Genomic DNA, 19,506 nt, shown 5'->3' with positions numbered 1-19,506 from the left:
GAGAGCCTTCTCCACCAGTTCTCCTGAGAGACCACCAGTCCCATGTGGCTCCTCCTCCACTCCCTGAACTGTTTCCATTCCAGCTGGTCATTATAACTATTTAACTTTAAGAATTGGTGCATGTTTTCTGCCTCAGCCTTCCCTCTCCATGCTTTTTTCCTTTTGTGTCATATCTTTGGGATTTTGAGCCTGTGGGCAGGGACTCCGTTGTTTTTATTGACTGCCATCCTCTCTTGGAGCCTTTTCAGCTTAAGAGTGGGGTAAAAATACCTACATACACTGAGGCTATCAGCCCAATGAGCTTCAGATACATACACATCAGCAGCAAATAGAAGTTATCCTGCCTTCCATTAGAGCAGCTTTCCCCCACCTGGTGCCCTCCAGGTATGTTGGACTACAACTGCAATCATCCCCACATGTAGTCCAACACATCTGCAGGGCACCAAGCTGGGGAAGGCTGCAACAGAGAAACAGCTGTGGCGGGGTATGCGAAACCCGCGAGGCTGCGAAATAAAGCAGACAGAATAAGCCACTACTCACATCGTAGGCTCCAGCCTTAATCTGTTGATAGAGCTTGTGCTGATCCTCATCCCAGAAAGGAGGATACCCAACCAGCAAGATGTAAAGAATAACGCCTAGGGGAAAGAATGGGACAACAGCAAATTTAGAACCAATTGCATTCTCTAACCATCGGACTTGGAGGCTGGGGAGTAAGAGACTGCAGAATATATATGAGACTCTACTTGAATAAAGGTGTGCACTGGTTTACAATGGCCATCCTGCAAAGAAGCTTGCAGGGCTGATGGTAAGAAGGTAGCTCTCGGTTTGGTGTGGGCTGCCAATTGGTCTTCTTGATCTTCACTGAAGATCAAGTTAAAGGAAGCCAGATTCCGGCTGGACATCAGGAAAAACTTCCTGACTGTTAGAGCAGTGCGACGGTGGAATCAGTTACCTAGGGAGGTTGTGGGCTCTCCCACACTAGAGGCATTCAAGAGGCAGCTGGACAAGCATCTGTCAGGGATGCTTTAGGGTGGATTCCTGCATTGAGCAGGGGGTTGGACTCGATGGCCTTGTAGGCCCCTTCCAACTCTGCTATTCTATGATTCTATGATTCTATGACTGAGTGCAGTTCAGGGGTAGAGTGTACGCTTTGCATGCAAAATGTCACTGTTGGATATCGCCCTTTATTTTCATTTTACAGTGTGTGTGTGTGTGTGTGTGTGTGTGTGTGTGTGTGTGTGTGTGCGTGTAGGGACGCTCTGAATCTGATCAGAGAAAGAGCACTGCAGTAGGGGGGTGCTTAACCATTTTCCCCTGGGACACCGCTGCGTCTGAAAAGGTTTCAGGTCTACATTCCTTTTTTCCCCTGGGCAGGGGGGAAAGCAGTTGGAGGCCATGATTTTAATATGGAAAACTGCTCAAATCCCTGGCATCTCCAGACAATTAATTTCAATGGGTCTACTCTAAGTATGATTAAGCCTGGATCCAACCTCCCATTTTTAAACTTGTTGGTTTTAGCATTGTGTTGTTCATTATGCTTTTTCACTGTGAGCCACCCTGAAAGTTCTATAAATAAGGTGGAATGTAAGTCCATAAAAGTATGTATAAGTAAGACATTTGTTTAGACTACTTGTGTATCAGGTCTTTGACTGTGACATGCTGACATCTGGATTATGTCAGGTGATCTGCAGCTGGATGGTCCTAGTGCTGAATAATGGGTTAAATTAGACATCCCTATCACAATTCCACAATTCTACTATTTTCTGGAAAAAAACCAGACCCTGGATTCAGGCAGCTCAGTCTTACCACATGCCCAGATATCCACAGGTTTGCCATAAGCTTCTTTGCGTAGAACTTCAGGAGAAAGATAGCCAGGAGTGCCCGCAAAGCCTGGGGGATAAAGGAAAAGTGCCCACACATGTGTTTGCATGATTATTGGGGTCAACAAAGTAAGCTGAGAAAGGGGGGTTGGGGGGGGGAGGATTCCATCCAGCACTCACCAAACCAGGCCTGCTGGTCTCCTTGCACCTCAATCGCCAAGCCAAAATCTGCCAACTTCACCGCCGCTCCCTTGCATTTGCTGGCCAGAAGCAGGTTCTCCGGCTGTCATGGTGACCCAATTTAACACAGGGTGCCATTTTAATAGAGTCATGTATCATTTCGGTTTGGTTTAAAGTAAAGAGGAGGGGGAGGGGGGAGAAAGAAACAGAGAGAAAAACAACAACAACAAACCGTTTGCAGAAGCCAGTTAGAAACTTGCAATCACCCCCAAAACGTGCGCGCATGTGTGTGTGTGTGTGTGAGAGAGAGACGGACAGACAGAAAAAGAGACAAGCTATTATCTGGAGAAAGCCCTGTCCCACAGCCAGGATACATGGGAGAATAATTTAGAGCAGTGTGCCCTTGTGTCAACGGCTGGTGGAGGACTTAAAATTTTGAGGATATGAATTGCCAGCCTGCTGGCCCCAAGGTCAATTTAGTGTTATGACAAAAGAACCAATCTGATATATGTCTTAGGCTGGAAGCCTATACATACTTACCTGAGAGTAAACCCCAAGGAATATAATAAGACTTCCTTCTGAGAAGACAGATATAGGATTGCAGTGCTGATGGCCACGAACCATCCCCCTCTACTTACAGACATCCCTTAGACTCTGTTCTGGACCAGTGCACAATTCTGATTGCCTTTGTAAACGGCACTTGCCAGGAATTGTGTGTGTGTGGGGGGGGTACCCAATAGATTCGGGAGCCCAAGGCTATTGCAAAAAGCAACATAGAAACTGTTAGTCCCTTTCATACTTCACAAGGATTGCCCCCAAGGCAAACCCATTTGAGTACAGAAAATCAGATCAATTGTGAGTTGTTGTTGTTGTTTTTAATGAGTTTGAATCAACAGAGTCAGATTAAACTCTGTTGTTAAGTCTGAGACTATACTTCTATGGCCGCATGCAAAGATTTCTGCAACCAAAAGTAGCGTTCCAGATTTGGAGGAGGGTGAACAAACACCTTGCTTTTGTCCTGATTGCTGGCACAACTTTATTTGTTGTGGCTGTCACCTCTTCTTGGTCTAAGATTGCCTAGCAACATTTGGCACCTCCCAAACACCTGACTGTTGACTCATCAAGGCACCAATAAGTTCATTTAAAGCACAAACCTATGCGTGTTTAGATAGAAAGACGTCCTACAAATATTCATACAGGCTGGGGAATGCTAGGACATGTAGGAGTTTTTTTTTCTGTCTAAATATGCAAAGAACTGTGCCCTTAAAAAGGAAAACAGTGTTACTAAAAAGCTGAAGATGACTCTGGGGTATCAGGCATTGCCACAACCTGAAGTTTTGCAATGCATATTTGCATCCTGTGGGGGTGGAATCCCTTGGCAAGACTCAGTGGATAGGTTTTGCTCGTGGTTAGGGTCTAACTGATCACCTTTGCGGCCATTAAGGAATTTACTGTCAGGTGAGACTGGCTAGTGATCCCGGGGTTAATTTTCCCTACAGCTTGTGGCTTAGCTTGCTGGAGGGAGCAATCCTATGTCACCTACACAATGCCTGGGGGGACATAGGATTGTTCAGTTCCCTGGATCCAAATGGAAAGAACCACACCAGCTACCTCTCCATGTTCAGTGAATGGAGCACAGAGACAGGGGGAAGGTGTGTTCCTGGGGACAGGGAGGGGAGGAGACCAGGGTGGCCGGCTTGCACCTTTTCCTATCACCACCCCAGCCTTCTTCCCTCCCCCTTTCCCGAAGACTCCGCCGGACGAATGAAATCGCCCATCTAGCTAAAATGCAGCACCGGAGGCAAGAGGCACTTCCTGCTCCATTGGATACACGTAAGTCTCTGACTTCAGATGCTTACTTGTACTCTGGGCACAACCCATAGGATTGCACTCTGAGTCATCTGCAGCCATATAGCTCTGAAGGCCCTTTCTGTTTCAGTCATTCTGTGGAGGGCTGATGGGTAGACCGCCCACCTTGCTGCAGAAGCTGGACGAGGTGCCTCTTTCATTCTTCCATTTCTATCTAGCCACTTTGATTATGGCTGTAGAAGAGTGGGGAGAACACGATGAATGGGGTGAGGGTTCTGTCTAAACATACATAGAATTGTGCCCTTAGAAAGGAAAACCATGTCATTAAACAGTTGAAGACGACTCTGGGGTATCAGGCACTGCCACAACGAGCGACCTGATTTTTATGATACGGATTTGTGTCCCAGGAAAAAAAAATCCCTTGGCAAGACTCATTTTATCAGCCTTCCCCTATCTGTTGCCCTCCAGGTCTGTTGGACCACAACTTCCATCATCCACCAATCAGCATGCTGGCTGGGGGATGATGGGAGCTACAGTCCAACACATCTGGGGGGGGTGCCATGTTGGGGAAGGCTGATTTTACAATTATAGATCTGGCTGCAATGTCAAGGAGAGAGCGCACCGAACTGTGCTCTTGTGGCTTTCCAGTTTCCAGCTTGTAAACTGATGACAACACAACAGACAACATTCTATCCACCGAGCATGCACAAGAAAGGGCTCCCCTCCATTCCATCCTTTGCTTGGACCTTTTTGCTCCATTAATTGAGGGTAAATAGATACGCTTTGTGTCATATTTCCTCTGGTGTCCCCACCCCGTATGTGGTCTAGAGACTTCCAAGTATATCTGCTAGGAATCAGCAGAGACAACGGAAGCCACCGATTGAAATATCCCCTAAGAAACTTTGGCAATGTTACAAACAATACAGGAAGGGAGCGTGTGCCAGCTTTGGCAAAGGATTAGAGATAAGCTGTGGCTGCCAGTATGTGAACATACATCTTTGTAGAAAACTAATGCTCTGCACACCATGCACATTTCTTCTTAATGTCTTTAGGAAGAACACCATAATGAGGAAATACTAGGAAGGTAAAAGCAACCTAAGTTCTCCAGCTCATAAACTTTACCAAAATCATCAACACTCAGATGGGAAGTAGAGTAATCATTCATAAGGAGCAAGTTCCATTGAACATCGTGGGGCATACTTCTCTGCTAACATGGTTTAGATCATGCTGCACAACCCTCAACTCATTTCATACAACATCCATCTCTTTTGGTCAACCTGGGAAGATTAATTAGAGCTAGGGAGGCCCTGTCATCTGTCCCTATCCATTCTGACGAAGTCAAATCCTAAATGGAAGTGTATTGTAGAACTGGAATCCAGAGGTGAAAGCTTGATAAAAAAGGTCTACACAGTCAGCCGCATCCAATTCAACATTACCACTAATATAAATTACATTATGTTAGAGTAAGTAATCTCTACTGCCATGGCAATAGCGTTTGTGGGTTTTCTAGGGAAACCCATCATGCTGGCAAATGCTATTGGCATTGGACTAAATGTTGCTTACACTTGTGCATTAGAGCTAGTTTTGAATTGGATATTGCCCACTGGGGCCTCAATTTCACTTCAGTTTGCATTTCTGTGTGTGAAAAAATACCACTTGTACTAAAAAAAAAATAGTCTTATCCTAATGCTAGTTGTTGATAACTTCTACGTTCCACCTCCTTATGATGCTCTGCCACTAAAGGCCCAGTTCCAGCTATTGTATCGCTGTGATATGGCATCTCCTGGGGAACGTATTTCTAGAAGGATATATTAACTCAATTGCATGTAAAAAGTATCGCCTCCCACTTGCAGTATTGCAGTTATATTACTTCTCAGTGGGTCATATTCAAGCTGCAGCGGCTTCATTAAACCATGTTACCACCTGGAAGCCTCCAAGTCCAAATTTCAATGTGCATAAAAGACCTGCTCTGTACTAAGAGTTGGTTCCAAATTTAATTATACTTAGAGTGAGACCACTGAAATCAATGGGACTTAAGTTAGTCACAACATAACTTTTTTTGTAACATCTTGTCTGATGAAGAGCCTTGAGATCTCAAAGGCCGGCACATTTTTTGTGATCTTTGAATTGGTCTAATGAGAGTATTGCATTATGTCAATGTTGGCATTTTTCTTATGGCCAACATGGCTGCCTTTGTTTTTTCAAAGTCCCTTGATTTCAATGGGTTTGCTCCAAGTATGATTAAATCTGGAATCAACCCTATCAAACCAATAGAAAAATAAACAATAATACTTCCTGATGCCACATCACATTCTTTCTGGCCCCATTTTATTTTTAACAAGAAATACCAAATTATATGACTGATAGATAGATAATGCAGGAAAGCAATTCCACCAGATATTCACCAGTAAGAAAGAATGCATCCCACAAGACCCATGTATCCCACAAGGCGCATTAGATGTGGAAGAGACCATATTTGCCACAAAAAGATTTTTATTATTCATTTGTAATATTAATATAATAATAAATATTATTTTTTATTTGTAATATTTATCACATCAAGGAAGCATGACTCTAAATACTAAAAGCCAACACTCACACAAATACACATCATATTTTCATGCATAAAGACTGACACATACACATTGTCTTGTGAGTACAATACAAGGTACAATTCGTTATCTTAAATGGTCTAGGACCATCATACCCAGAATGCTGCCTCCTTCCCTATCAGACCTCTAAGCCTAGCTGAGGGTGCCTTCAGCACAACTTTATTGGGTGATTTATAGTCCATGTTATCAGCTAAGGCCATTGTAACTCCCTACACCAAGTTGTACTGTTAACTAGTCAAGACTGAAAGCCAACAACCACCAGGAGGCAATCAAGCCCACTAAACTTTTTGAACCGTCCACTTAGTTATTAATCTACCTCTCTGGAAAATAAATTAACACATTCATCTAGTGCAAGTTAAATAAATTAGTCTATGATCCTAAATACATTGAACTTCTCTGCAATTTCCATTATAATCAAGGGGACTCGGCTCCAAGTAAACAAGTTTATCAAATGGCTCACAGGCTCTCTAATGTTAAGTGTTGGCAACAGAGGGAATTATCAGTTAAGCTGCCATACAATAACGAATAATTATTTTTATTGATTTTTTTAAACAAATAAAACATTTTGTAAAACACCTCGAGAGCTTCGGCTATGGGGCGGTATATAAATGTAATAAATAAAATAAATAAATAAATAATTAACAATAAAACTTGGGAATATATTGACTACCATCTGTCATCAATATCCTACATTGAAACACAGAGGTTGCCGCACCTCTACTCTATTTATTTATCCTACTCCATTCATATCCTACTATCCTAACAAATCTTTCCATAATTGGCCATAAGTCTGTGGTAGTTTTAATGTTTCGTTGTGCTTAATCATATACATTAGTAATTGATGTCAAGGCATACAATCCTTATTTGACATGGGGAGGGAGGGAAATTACACATCTAGCAGTCAATTTAATGATGACAGGATAGTATATAGCCCCACTGACTCCTATTTATAGGCTGACATTGACCTGATTCTCCCAAAGTTGTCTAAAGCTTACATTTTAGAGTACAATCCTATCTATGCATATTTAGACTGGAAAAAAGTCCTACAATTCCCAGCATGGCTGGCTGGGGGATGATGGGAGTTGTAAGACTTATTTTTCTGTCTAAACATGCATAGGATCGCATCCCAAAACTGCTTTTATATCCCAAAGGCAGATTGTTTCTTCATCCAAACATACCATGGTGTATTATAACCTGCAATCAGTTGGCCTAGGCATAGTCTAATCTAATTAAATCTGCAAAGAATGTCCTCCATTAAGGTTGCAATCTCAAATACACTTAGTGGGAGTAAGGCCACTGAACACAGCAGGGTTTATGCCTGAGTAAAAATGCAAAGAATTGCACTGCATCACTGTTAACAATCTGCAGAACGGGTTTTCCATCATGCTCACCAAATCTTTCTCCCTCAACCCTCTTTTTTGTTTGTTTTATTTTCTGGTGAACTCAAAATCTTGCCTGCTATTTTATGATATTGCACTCGGTCCTAATGAATAGGGTGACCATATGAAAAGGAGGACAGGGCTCCTGTATCTTTAACAGTTGTATTGAAAAGGAAATTTCAGCAGATGTCATTTGTACATATGGGGAACCTGGTGAAATTTCCTCTTCATCACAGCAGTTAAAGCTGCAGGTGCCCTGCCCTCTTTTAAATCTGGTCACTCTAGTATAGCTCCTGCACCTTTAACTGTTGTGATGGAGAGGGAATTTCACCAGGTTCTCCATATATACAAATGACACCTGCTGAAATTCCCTTTTCTATGCAACTATTAAAGATACAGGAGCCCTGTCCTAATTTTCATATGGTCACCCTACTAATGAAGCTATAACACAACTGTTGCTTTTGGATTTTAAAAATATCAGTTCCTCCCATGAACTGCAGTAAAATGCTGAACAATTTGAGTTTTAAAAGCATTAACTGCTTGGTAAACTCATCCCCGCCGACACCCCTCACCCCCAAAGTCTTGACATATCTTTCAAAGAGACTAATGGAGAAAGATTGTCTTAATCCTAACTAAGGGTATATCTACATCAGCCCTATATCCCGGGATCATCCCTGTGCATCCAAATGCCACACAGGGGATCCCGGAAGCAGGCAGGGATGATCCCTCCATTTTCCTGGGATAACCCTTAGGTGTAGAAAGGGCCTAAATGTTATAAGTGTATCAATTGTATGACCACCATGTAATTAGAGTTACTGAAGCTGTATTTCCTCATATATCTGCATGACTTAATGCCCTATATAGATATACACATTTGTAGTTTGTCTATAAATGTGTATACAAAAACGTAACAAATCTAGATCAAAGCCTTTATTTATTTCCAGATCAAAAGACCACCACACATCAGTGGTTATGCTAAACTAGAGAGGTCATACCTTTAGTAGCAAAGGGCTAGTACAACTACAAATCAAATCATTTCACCATTAAATCAGGGCCTTTTCACATTGGCTATCCTACTACAGATTACCACAAACGTCTTATCATCACCATTGCATTATAGCAAAATATTATAGATGCAGGAGCTGTATTCCTTAAAACAGAAGCTCAGTGCCCAATTGCAGAAGTCTACGTGCAAGAACAGAGCAACAGGCAAACAATAGCCACAGCACTAGCCTGTGCATGAGAATTTATGTTTAACATCTCAGAGACTTCATTACAACAATGGTTAGAGAACGGAAAAAGTTATTGAGAACCACAAGATCTTCCGCACTGTTACTATAACCGTATCACCATATGCAAGAGGCTCTTGCATAACCTAGTCCTAAAAAAAAAAATTCCAATGGTGGATCACATACCAAAAAGCCTTACTGCTTAAGTAACATTGTCTAAGGCTCTGGGGACATTTTTTTTTTAATATGTGCCTTTTTCACAGAACTTGCCTCTGTCAAATTTCAGGTAGTTTCATGCAAAAGTTTATTAGCCAATTTTGAAAGCAAAGCCATCTCAAAGTAAGGCAGCTGTGCAAACCACCCAAATAAGAACTTTACAACTTTGGTGTTGTTCTCTATCCCCAAAATGAACCCACCAATTAGTTGGATGCACAAAATGATCAGGCATTGCCTGTGTTAAGCAGAAAGTTAAACTGGTCAAGCATTTAATTTTGAGTCAAATTCCTGTCACAAAGCCCAAAAGGAAAAGTATCAGAAATTACAGTTGAGGTGGAGTGAGGGGGAGGCCCAGAATCTTTGTAAGTGCCCACAAGAAACACAACAGAACTGTTCAGAAAGTAGCTTCCTTGTACATCTCGCACACACAAACACAGAAGTGTTATCATAAAGGTACCCCTTTATCTCATCGCCACTCTAACAAACACAATCGTTGCTGAACCTTAACTGTCCATTACACTCATTAAACAGGATCTCTTTATAATACTCTGTGACTCTAGGCCTACAAAAAAGTGTTATAAAGAGGCCAGACAGAGAGCGAACAAACAGAGAACAAGAATCCAATACGGTAAGTCACAGAAAACAAGTAATTTGCACACATTTAAACTAGACATAATGCATGCAAACATCTGGAGAGAGATTACAACTGTTTTGTCTATAGGGATCACTGCTCATGTCGGAGACTTGCCCCATACGCCCATCACGGGAGGAGAAAAAGTTGGAAATGGTTGAGGGTGGGGAAGATGAGTGACTAAAAGGAAATTGGAAAAAGGCAGGGAGCGGTTGGGGAACCGAATGAGTCATTTATTGAAAGAATTGCAATTTGGGTGTCCTAAACCCCACCACCACATTCCCCTAGACCAGCCTTCCCCAACATGGCACCCTCCAGATGAGTTGAGACTACAACTCCCATAATGGCCACGCTGGCCTGGAATTATGGGAGTTGCAGTCCCAGCACATCCGGATGACACCAGGTCGAGAAAGTCTGCCCTGGATTGTCACCCAACAGCTGCCCAGAAATCAGCTCAGATTAGCCAGACAATGTGAAGGGGCAGGGGCGGACTTGACCACGTGGCATGCAAAAACAAAATGGCCTTATTACAGGGCCCCAAAGCATCCAGCCAGTTCCTGGCCAGTTTCTTCTATAATACTTGGTATTACAGAAGGCATGGCAGTGACAGAAGTAGGAATGGCTGATACTGTTTGCTGAGGCGGCAATCTCCTTCCCTGCCACTGGATGAACGGAACAAGAAGGCTACAGCTACGTTAATAGACTATTGTAAAGCAAGTGAAGCCCCCTGTTCAGGAGAATGCCTTTTGAACTCCTGTGCTTTCATCCAGGAGATGTCTTCCTGCACTTTGTGGCATGTGGTATTTTTCAGAGGGATTTTCTCTTCTTTTTCTGCTGTAACACATGATTAGGAATGTAGGAAATAGCTGAGGAAATGCAAGCAAATTTGAGCTAAAGCTGTGCAGACTAGGGTGAGGAAAGAGTTAATTCCTAAAATGAGAACTTCCTGGACAACCCGCTAAAAAGTATCCTAGTTGTCTTCTAACTTTAAATTAAGGTGTAGTTTTTTATTTTACCACTGTGTGGCAACAAAAACCAGCTAAACACCCGCCCCACCTGCCTCCCCTCCATCTAAATAACCACCTCTGCCAAGTGAAAAGTTTAGCACCGCAAGACTGTGGTAAGCACCAGCTCCAGGATTACAACTGTGCAGCAGGCTGCATAAAATGTGTGTTCTGCCACAAAAGCTACAATCACCTCCGGAGGGGGCTAAAAGATGGACAGAGGCATCTTTTGTTTGGATGGCAGGTTTAACCAGGGACATAAGCGTGTACATCTTCACTGGTCAGCCAAGCCAGAGGGAGGATCACAGCAAAAACTACAATATATGTGCCGGTATCATTAAGCTGATTTCTGATTGGGCTGTCAGAAGGATGTCCTAATCCAGGATGAAGTAACCAGATGACCCTGCAACAGGATTTTCAGGAAATTTGGTCTGAACGACTGAGAATTGATCAGCTTCTTTTTTAATTATTATTTTTTTTAAAAAAAAAAAACCATGCAAAGATACAAAGACGGACAGACGGACAGAGCAGTGGGGAAGAAAACTCACCTTGAGGTCTCTGTGGACGACCCCCATTTGGTGGCAATGGAGAACAGCCTCCAGGATCTGCTGGATGCAATGACTGCATGCAAACACCAGGGGGCGTGTTAGTTCACGGTGAGTGGTAACAACCACATAGGCTGGTGGGGTGGGGTGGATAATGGGGGGAAAAATAAGGAAAGGGAAAACGGAAGAGGAGGAGAAGGGAAAGGGAAAGGAGGAAAGGGGGAATGGAAAAATAAACGAATCTGACTCCCTCTCTGCTTCAGGTTCTAATTGCAAAATGAGAAACCCCAAGTTACAGGTACAAACTCTGGGAAAGTAAGGATAGGGCTGAAGGAGAAGAGTTGCCTCCCCTAGGAGAGAAGGGACCCAAGCCTGACTGAAATTCTGGCAGCCAGGAGACAAATTGCACAGCAGATGGTGTGGATGCTTGTACTAAGGAAAGACAAAAGAATCACTAGTAGAGTTGCAGGAGGCTTGTCATCTCTCCCTCAGCGCCCCACCACCAATGACTGTCCTCTATCCTGTTCTGGAGCTGCAGACCCAGCAGGCCACCTAATCAAGCATGGCGTCAGCAGCACCTAGCACCTTTGGGCATCTGCCAGGACCAAAAGGGCCCAGCAGCACTTGAGTCTGCCCTGGGCCCTCCATACCAGGCGGCAGCAGTGTCCGGCAGCCATTTTAATTTCCCATAATTCTCCTACTGCAGCACTGCTCTGGGGCATTGTGGGAAATTGACATGGCCACCTGATGCTCCCAGGGATTCTTGTGTCCAGGGACCAAAACAGAGGACACTTGTCTGAGAGGCCCTCAAACCTTGAGCCAGCCCTACACCAAATTGTTTTCTGTTCAATAGACATATACCAGAGGTTTCAAATTAGCCTGACCGAGTCTGCTGTTTATATACTTGCCTCCCTTTCATCTTGATTTTGGTCCATTGGCAATTTTATATCTTTCTATATCCATATGTGTATTGACTTATGCAGCAGCCAGTGACTTTTTTCACCTGGTGAAGGTGGCAACCTTTATGTCTAATTAAGAAACGTTGGACTTTTTTCATCCCTGAATCCTAAGACCTAGTCCTACAGGGAAGAAATGAAGACAAACCACCAAAGCCCAGCTCACGATCAGTGACGCTATCTTTACCAATAACGCTCAGTATCAATGCTGAGTCCCAAAAATAAACAAAGAAGAAATGGTCTCAAAACAAATGTTGCCAGTTCTCTTCCCTAGAGGCTGGTACATACAGCCCCGGCAGGAGCACCATAGATGAAGTGCCTCATTAAGAGGCTTACAAGGGATCAATCCAATCCACGCTGGGCAGGCTGGCCTTGCAATTGCATGCCACAAATCAGGTCTGAAAAAACGTTGGAGTTTAACCCCAAAATATTGGAATGCAAGTGGCTGACAACGATGTCATCCGGACGCAATGATGTCATCTGGATTGTAACGGGAAGAGAGCTTTCAGAAGATAATTTTATCCTCTAAACATTGAAAGGAAAAGTCACCATGCTATGACTCTTTTGCCTCAACAATGACCATGTTCGCAGCAGGTTGCCAGGAAACTCTGCCTATACATTTAAGAGCTCTGGTACATAAGGCAGGACGTAAAAGTAGCTCACACTTCTGTTCCCTAACTGTCTGCTTCCACCCCTTCTTTTCTCCCTGATGTAGCAAACAGGAGTCCAACACTACTTGCACTCCCCGAAAGGAAAGAAGGGTGAGCAAAAGACTGGCACAGTTTTAGGATTAAGGACCATACTTTTTTTAAAAAATGCCCTAATGATGGTTACCGTTTCTAATGTTGATTCATATACCCTCTTCATGTAGTGGCTGCTTTATTTTATTTTAAAGAACACACCTTCCCCAGTCTTTCATCCTCTAAATGAAAATTAGGATGCAGGCCTTCACCACTTTGACATTTCTTTCTGGACTTCTTTGAAATTATCAAGAACCTCAACGCATCCTGAATAGATAGGTCACAACCAGCTAAAATATGGAAACACAAGGGAAATTAAGTGACTTGTAAAAGGTGTTGCAAAATGGGTAACAGAGGAAGATCCAAAATTCAAACTCTTATGTCAAAATCCTAATCTAGCATCTCATTTTATTGATCTAACAGGTCTTCTTCAAACATTTCATTATGAAAATCACTGTTTCCTACTGAATCATCTCATAGTGCTGATGTAATGTTTAAAGGCCTACAACCAAATCAGTGGGGTCAGCTGTGAATATTCTTAACATGAAATCAGGTGCCTGCCATAGGCCCACTTAATAATAATAATAATCCAAGAGCACCATTTTAATTTCCCACAATGCATCTGATGTAGGTTCATAGCAGGCCATCATAGGGTATTAAAATGGCTCATCACCCATTATTTATTTATTTATTTATTTATTTATAATATTTATATACCGCTCCCCATTGAAAATTTTGGAGCGGTGTGGAAGATAAAATAAAAACAGAATAAAACACTTTAAAATAGATTTTAAAAGATGCAAAATGTACACTCTGATCTCTGATCAGAGTGCTGATGCCGACAGGTATACCCATATAGGGAGGGTCCCATTCACCTAGGGTGGGGGCCACCAGTGGGCACAGAAGAGGGCCCCTCAAACCTGGAACAAAATCATCATCTGGCTGTAAGTGAGAGCAAGAATTTTGCATTAACAACCTGTGCAACTGTCCATAGGCCAACATGACTATGGACCTTTAAATATTACATTAGAGTAATGGGTCGAACCCATGGGAAAGTGACTCCCTCAGTGCTAATCCAACATATAAATGAGAAACACATTCCTTCTCTGATACAAACAAACTGAATATCCCTGAAGTTTTTTGTCAAGTTATTGGCCTGTCATTAAAGCTTGGAAATAGCCACCCAATAGCTAGTAATAAGTGAGCAGGGCCTACCATCCATGCCACCATGAGCTTGTATGGTACATATGCTGGCAATATCTATATCAGTATCAGGTTCAGTCAATTAAATGGCTGGTTCGGGCATACTAGGAGTTGTAGGCCTTTTTTGATCTAAACGTTCATAGGATTGGGCCCTTAGTCTCTCTGAACCTCAGGGGTGGAAAAGGCATGTTAGGGTAAGTCTGAAGAAAATCACCAGACTATTTGTAGACATCTTGTATGTAATATGGCAACACTGCTAGCTTCAGGTATATGCTAGGCAGGGTTTTTTTTACAGCTGGATAGCTGATAACACAGCTGCAGCAGAAGGGAGACTCAAACATTTTGTGGCATGTTTATTAGCAGCAAGTACTATCCTCATAGAATCATAGAATAGCAGAGTTGGAAGGTACGTACAAGGCCATCGAGTCCAACCCCCTTCTCAATGCAGGAATCCACCCTGAAGCATCCCTGAGAGATGGTTGTCCAGCTGCCTCTTGAATGCCTCTAGTGTGGGAGAGCCCACAACCTCCCTAGGTAACTGGTTCCATTGTTGTACTGCTCTAACAGTCAGGAAGTTTTTCCTGATGTCCAGCTGGAATCTGGCTTCCTTTAACTTGAGCCCGTTATTCCGTGCCCTGCACTCTGGGAGAATCAAGAAGCGATCCTGGCCCTCTTCTGTGTGACAACACATTTGCCAAATCTGTTGCTGCTATTCTATGTGCTGTTCCACACATTATCTAACAGGAAACCTAGGTTTTCTGCCAAGTGTACATTTAACAAGGAGCCTGCAGCCAATCCTGGCTTTCACCTGAGTATACAATATAGATTTGCACTTTTAGGCATATACATAAATATCTCATGTGTCCACCTAAAAATGAAGCAGCCTTCATTCAAGGTAATCTGTATGTGATTTGGGTTCCTGCTAACAAGCGATTATTCCCTCCTGTGCATCACTGATGTACTGAAAATGATTATCCCTAAGAAGTGAATGAACAAGCTGATCTCAGCAGAGAGTCCTTGAATCCTGAATAAGTTGAGTTCCAGCCTGTTGACCTTCAACACAGCGCAAAGCTCATCTGTCTTCACAGAATTCTGCCACAGGAAGAGAATGATCATCCAATGGACAAAAGAGATTTGAAGAATAAAGTGGACAATGCCCCTCCTATTCCTCATAGTTCCCATTACGTACAGAGATGCATTTATCTAAATCGCTGTCTACTACAACAAAAAGAGATTTCAAGCTTTGGACATTCTTTAGCAGACATGAATTCCAATAGGATGTTTTAACTACCCTAGGGAGGGAATATTCTTGTCATATCTGAGGGTATTAAAAATATGGATTCTATTTCCTTCCCCTCTACAAATGAAAGAAGCTGGTTCTGTCTCCTGTACTGGGCTGTCAATACCAACAAACTTCAACAATTGGATCACTGCTTTTGCACTAGATATAATTTTAAAGCCAGAAATCCAAGGAAGAAAATGAGTTCTAAACCTTGCCATCTAAATGTAAGACATTTGCAAATCATCACATTTCAAGCCCAGGAAAACCAGACATGTGAGAATGGATGGGACTCTTCCCTTAATGTATTTGCTTATTATTAATAATTGATGCCTTTGAAAGACAAGATAAAACATAGCCTACTCTGGGACCCACACATTCACATCTTCCCTCCTCTGGTGTGGCCACAAGGAATTTGGAAGTGTTTGCTTTTATTTTTGACTAACTGCTGCTTGTTATGTCATCCAAACCTGACAAACACTAGTTAAACTTAACTATGCTTTGTTTGAAACAAGCAACTTTGTTGTTTATGAAGCAAACACGACACAAAGTCTATAATTGATGAGCAAGTCCTCAAACACGCAGAATGAGAGACTCTTATCATGGGGGATCCATAGGCTTTCTGACTTATTCTGAATGTGTGGTGATAATCACACGGCAGCCACCCTGAGAGTCACACGTTATATTACATGTATGCTCTCTAAATTAAATTCAGACCAGATAAAAGCAAGTACTTCTTCACACAGTTGAACTATGGAATTCACTACCACAAGATGTAGCGATGGCCACCAATTTGGATGGCTTTAAAAAGGGGGTGGATAAATTCATGGAGAAGGCTGTCAATGGCTACTAGTCGTAATAGCTATATGCTACCTCCTGTAGCAGAGGCACTAAGCCTATGTACACTGCTTGCTGGGGAACATGGACAGGAGGGTGCCTGGCAAACAGCTGGTTGGCTACTGTGTGAGCAGAATGCTGGACTAGATAGACTCACCAATCTTCTCAATCATGAATAAGGATTAGAATACCCCATTTATTCTTATTCTTATTTACAATATTTATATACTGCTCCCCATTCAAGAATTTCAGAGCGGTGAACAAATAGAATAAAGAATAAAAAAATAAAAACACATTAAAATACATTTTTAAAAGAAACAAAGTGCAAATAAAACCGTGGCTATTAAGGGAAGGCTTCCTGGAACAACGTTTTCAGGAGGCACCTGAAGGAATACAAAGTTGATGCCTGCCTGACCTCCAGAGGCAGGGGATTCCATAGGAAGGGGGCTACCACAATGAAGGCTCTCCTCCTGGTGGGCTCCAATTGGACCACTTCACACTAAAAGCCAGGAATGCAGAACTTCTTTCAGCCCAAGGGCCAAATTCCATTCTGGAGAAACTTTCAGGAGCATATTTTGGCTTAAACCTTTTACTGCCAGTAACTAAGCCATGGGAGAGGTGTTTCAACCTTTTAGAAATGGGGTGGATGGGGAGGACACCACACAAAATCCAAGAAGCCACCAAACCATCAGTAATTGGGGGAAAGGGAGTGGACCAGGGAAGGCAGCATGGCTGTCTGGGGAATCTCAAAGGGCTGGTTCAGGATCACAGGAGGGCAAATTCTGTGCCCCTGGCCATAAGCATTCTCTTTTATCACTCTTGGACCACTGTGATTCTGAACATAAGGAAGTCGTAAAAAGTGTTAAAAGGATCACTAATCCATCTCAGCCATCTGCACATTAAGATCTTTGGAGGCCTTCCCCTGGGTGTCCCCACCATCTGACATGAGGCTGGCACGCCAGCTGTAGAATGCTTTCCCCAGGGGAGATTTGCCTGACACCTTCTTTGTTATCTTATCAGTGCCAGGCAAAAGCTTTTTAAAAACATTTTTCTAGGCCTTCTAATAGTTTATTCTCTCTAAAACTGGTTTCTAGCTATTATATGCTCTTTCTTCTTATTATTTTTTTTTTAATGCTGCTACGTTTTTATTTATTGTATTTTCATTTTACTATGTTGCAAGCTGCTCTGGGAAAATATTTTTGAGGGGTGGGATCCAATTTTCCAAGGAAATAAATAATCTGCAATAAATGTATGTACTCTATAAATGTATAGAGTCAAACTGACATCACTTTCATTTCCTACAGTGAAGGAAGGGGGAACACTGATATTTTATTGCACCCCTCTGTTTTCTAGGAGGAGATGTCCTTCCCAAATTCCACTCTATTCCTTCTTCCTTCATTTACTGGCTTGAACACATGTAGCAGAAATACTGCCCAGGTTGAGACCAGCTTATGAGCTGTGCAGAGCTGAACTATCCAGTGATAGTTGCCTGTCTGCTTTCTCCAGTGCAAGGCAGAGGGCTCCATCCCCTATTAGCATTTTTAAGGTATCCTGGTGCAGTTGCTTCTGTTGCCAGGCTGTTGTCTTGGTTGCTAGGCTGATGCATGTGCTAGCCTAGCATCCAATTGGTTATCCTGACATGCTCACTTCCTCTCACCCCCTCTCTCAGAAGATGAAATTGGTGATGGGTCAGGTGCCAGACTGGAAGGGAAATGGGCTCTGAATAAGCATGCTGGGATTTGTAGAGTGACAAAAGAATGGATTTTCACTAAAGGGTGATGCAAGGATAGCGAGGAAGCAACAGCAGCAGGGATGGGAATGAAGCAGCAGCAAAAATCTCTCCATTAACACAGTGGAAACTCTCTCCTAGGAGGTCTTTGTAGAAGGCAGATAGTAATCCTCGTGTAACGCAGTAGCTTTCCCCATCCTCTGGGTTTTGTACTGTGTTCTTTCTAATACGTTACTGAAGTTACTTTGATCAGTTTCAGTATATTCCAGATTCAGAAAAAGGGGAGGGGTCCTGGTTCAGTCGTAATACCCATGCATTACATTTAGAAGGTCTCAGCATCCCCACCTGATAGTATCCTAGGGGAAAGGGCTGAGGTGGGGGCGCTTTGGAGAACTGCCTCCACTGGTTCAATCGTAATACCCATGCATTACATTTAGAAGGTCTCAGCATCCCCACCTGATAGTATCCTAGGGGAAAGGGCTGAGGTGGGGGCGCTTTGGAGAACTGCCTCCACTGGTTCAATCGTAATACCCATGCATTACATTTAGAAGGTCTCAGCATCCCCACCTGATAGTATCCTAGGGGAAAGGGCTGGGGTGGGGGCGCTTTGGAGAACTGCCTCCACTGGTTCAGTCGTAATAACCATGCATTACATTTAGAAGGTCTCAGCATCCCCACCTGATAGTATCCTAGGGGAAAGGGCTGGGGTGGGGGCGCTTTGGAGAACTGCCTCCAGTTGTGCTGAATGGACCAATAGTCTGACAAAGCATGGATTCATGTGTTCATGACATGGAGTGGAGCGCCTGCTATAATGCAGACTACTGAGCTAGTCACTGGGTTAATACAGAGTGGAAAAACATTTTTTTAAAAAAAAGTAATGGGAGACTCCAGGAACCAATGAGATTCTTGGGGTAATGGTGGATAGCTGGATGAAAGCATCACCCCAACGTGCCAATATCATCATGGCATTATACAAATCTATGTTGCAGCCACACTCGGAATACAGCGTTCAGCTCTGGCCATCACATCCCAAATATTATATTATAGAGCTCAGGAAGAGGCAAAACAGGGGCTGGGGCAGGCCCTCTATGAGGAAAGGTTACAGCACTTAGGGCATTTTCATCTGAGTACAGTGGTACATCACAGAGATGTACAAAATTATGTATGATATGGAGAAAGTAGATAGGGAGACATTTTTCTCCCTCTCACATAATACTAGAACCCAAAGGGGTCATCCGATGGAGCTGAATGATGGGGTATTCAAGACAGTTAAAAGGACTTCTTTACCCAGTGCATAGTCTGGAAATCACTACCAGAAGATGTAGCGACAGCCACCA

At 42.9% G+C, this 19,506-nt stretch overlaps 1 protein-coding gene across 12 annotated transcripts in view; it reads right to left on the bottom strand.

Moving 5' to 3' along the window:
* CAMK2B (calcium/calmodulin dependent protein kinase II beta) overlaps nt 1-19,506 on the bottom strand; it is a 202,055-nt gene that overhangs the window by 59,204 nt on the left and 123,345 nt on the right. For 9 of the 12 annotated variants that reach the window (XM_063139581.1, XM_063139577.1, XM_063139578.1 and 6 more), the window contains exons 6-9: nt 11,429-11,501; nt 2,001-2,103; nt 1,807-1,890; nt 541-635 (exon numbers count right to left, since the gene is read on the bottom strand). In XM_063139581.1, the coding sequence (XP_062995651.1) occupies nt 541-635; nt 1,807-1,890; nt 2,001-2,103; nt 11,429-11,501 (355 nt within the window). The remainder of the gene's footprint in view (nt 1-540; nt 636-1,806; nt 1,891-2,000; nt 2,104-11,428; nt 11,502-19,506) is intronic. The other 3 variants (XM_063139573.1, XM_063139582.1, XM_063139575.1) reach the window with 1 other exon arrangement.

This window comes from Elgaria multicarinata, chromosome 12, assembly GCF_023053635.1.
Source record: "Elgaria multicarinata webbii isolate HBS135686 ecotype San Diego chromosome 12, rElgMul1.1.pri, whole genome shotgun sequence".
Classification (NCBI taxonomy): domain Eukaryota; kingdom Metazoa; phylum Chordata; class Lepidosauria; order Squamata; family Anguidae; genus Elgaria; species Elgaria multicarinata.
The sequence above is the reverse complement of the archived record's forward strand: the minus strand, read 5'-3'. Positions and strand labels throughout refer to the sequence as shown.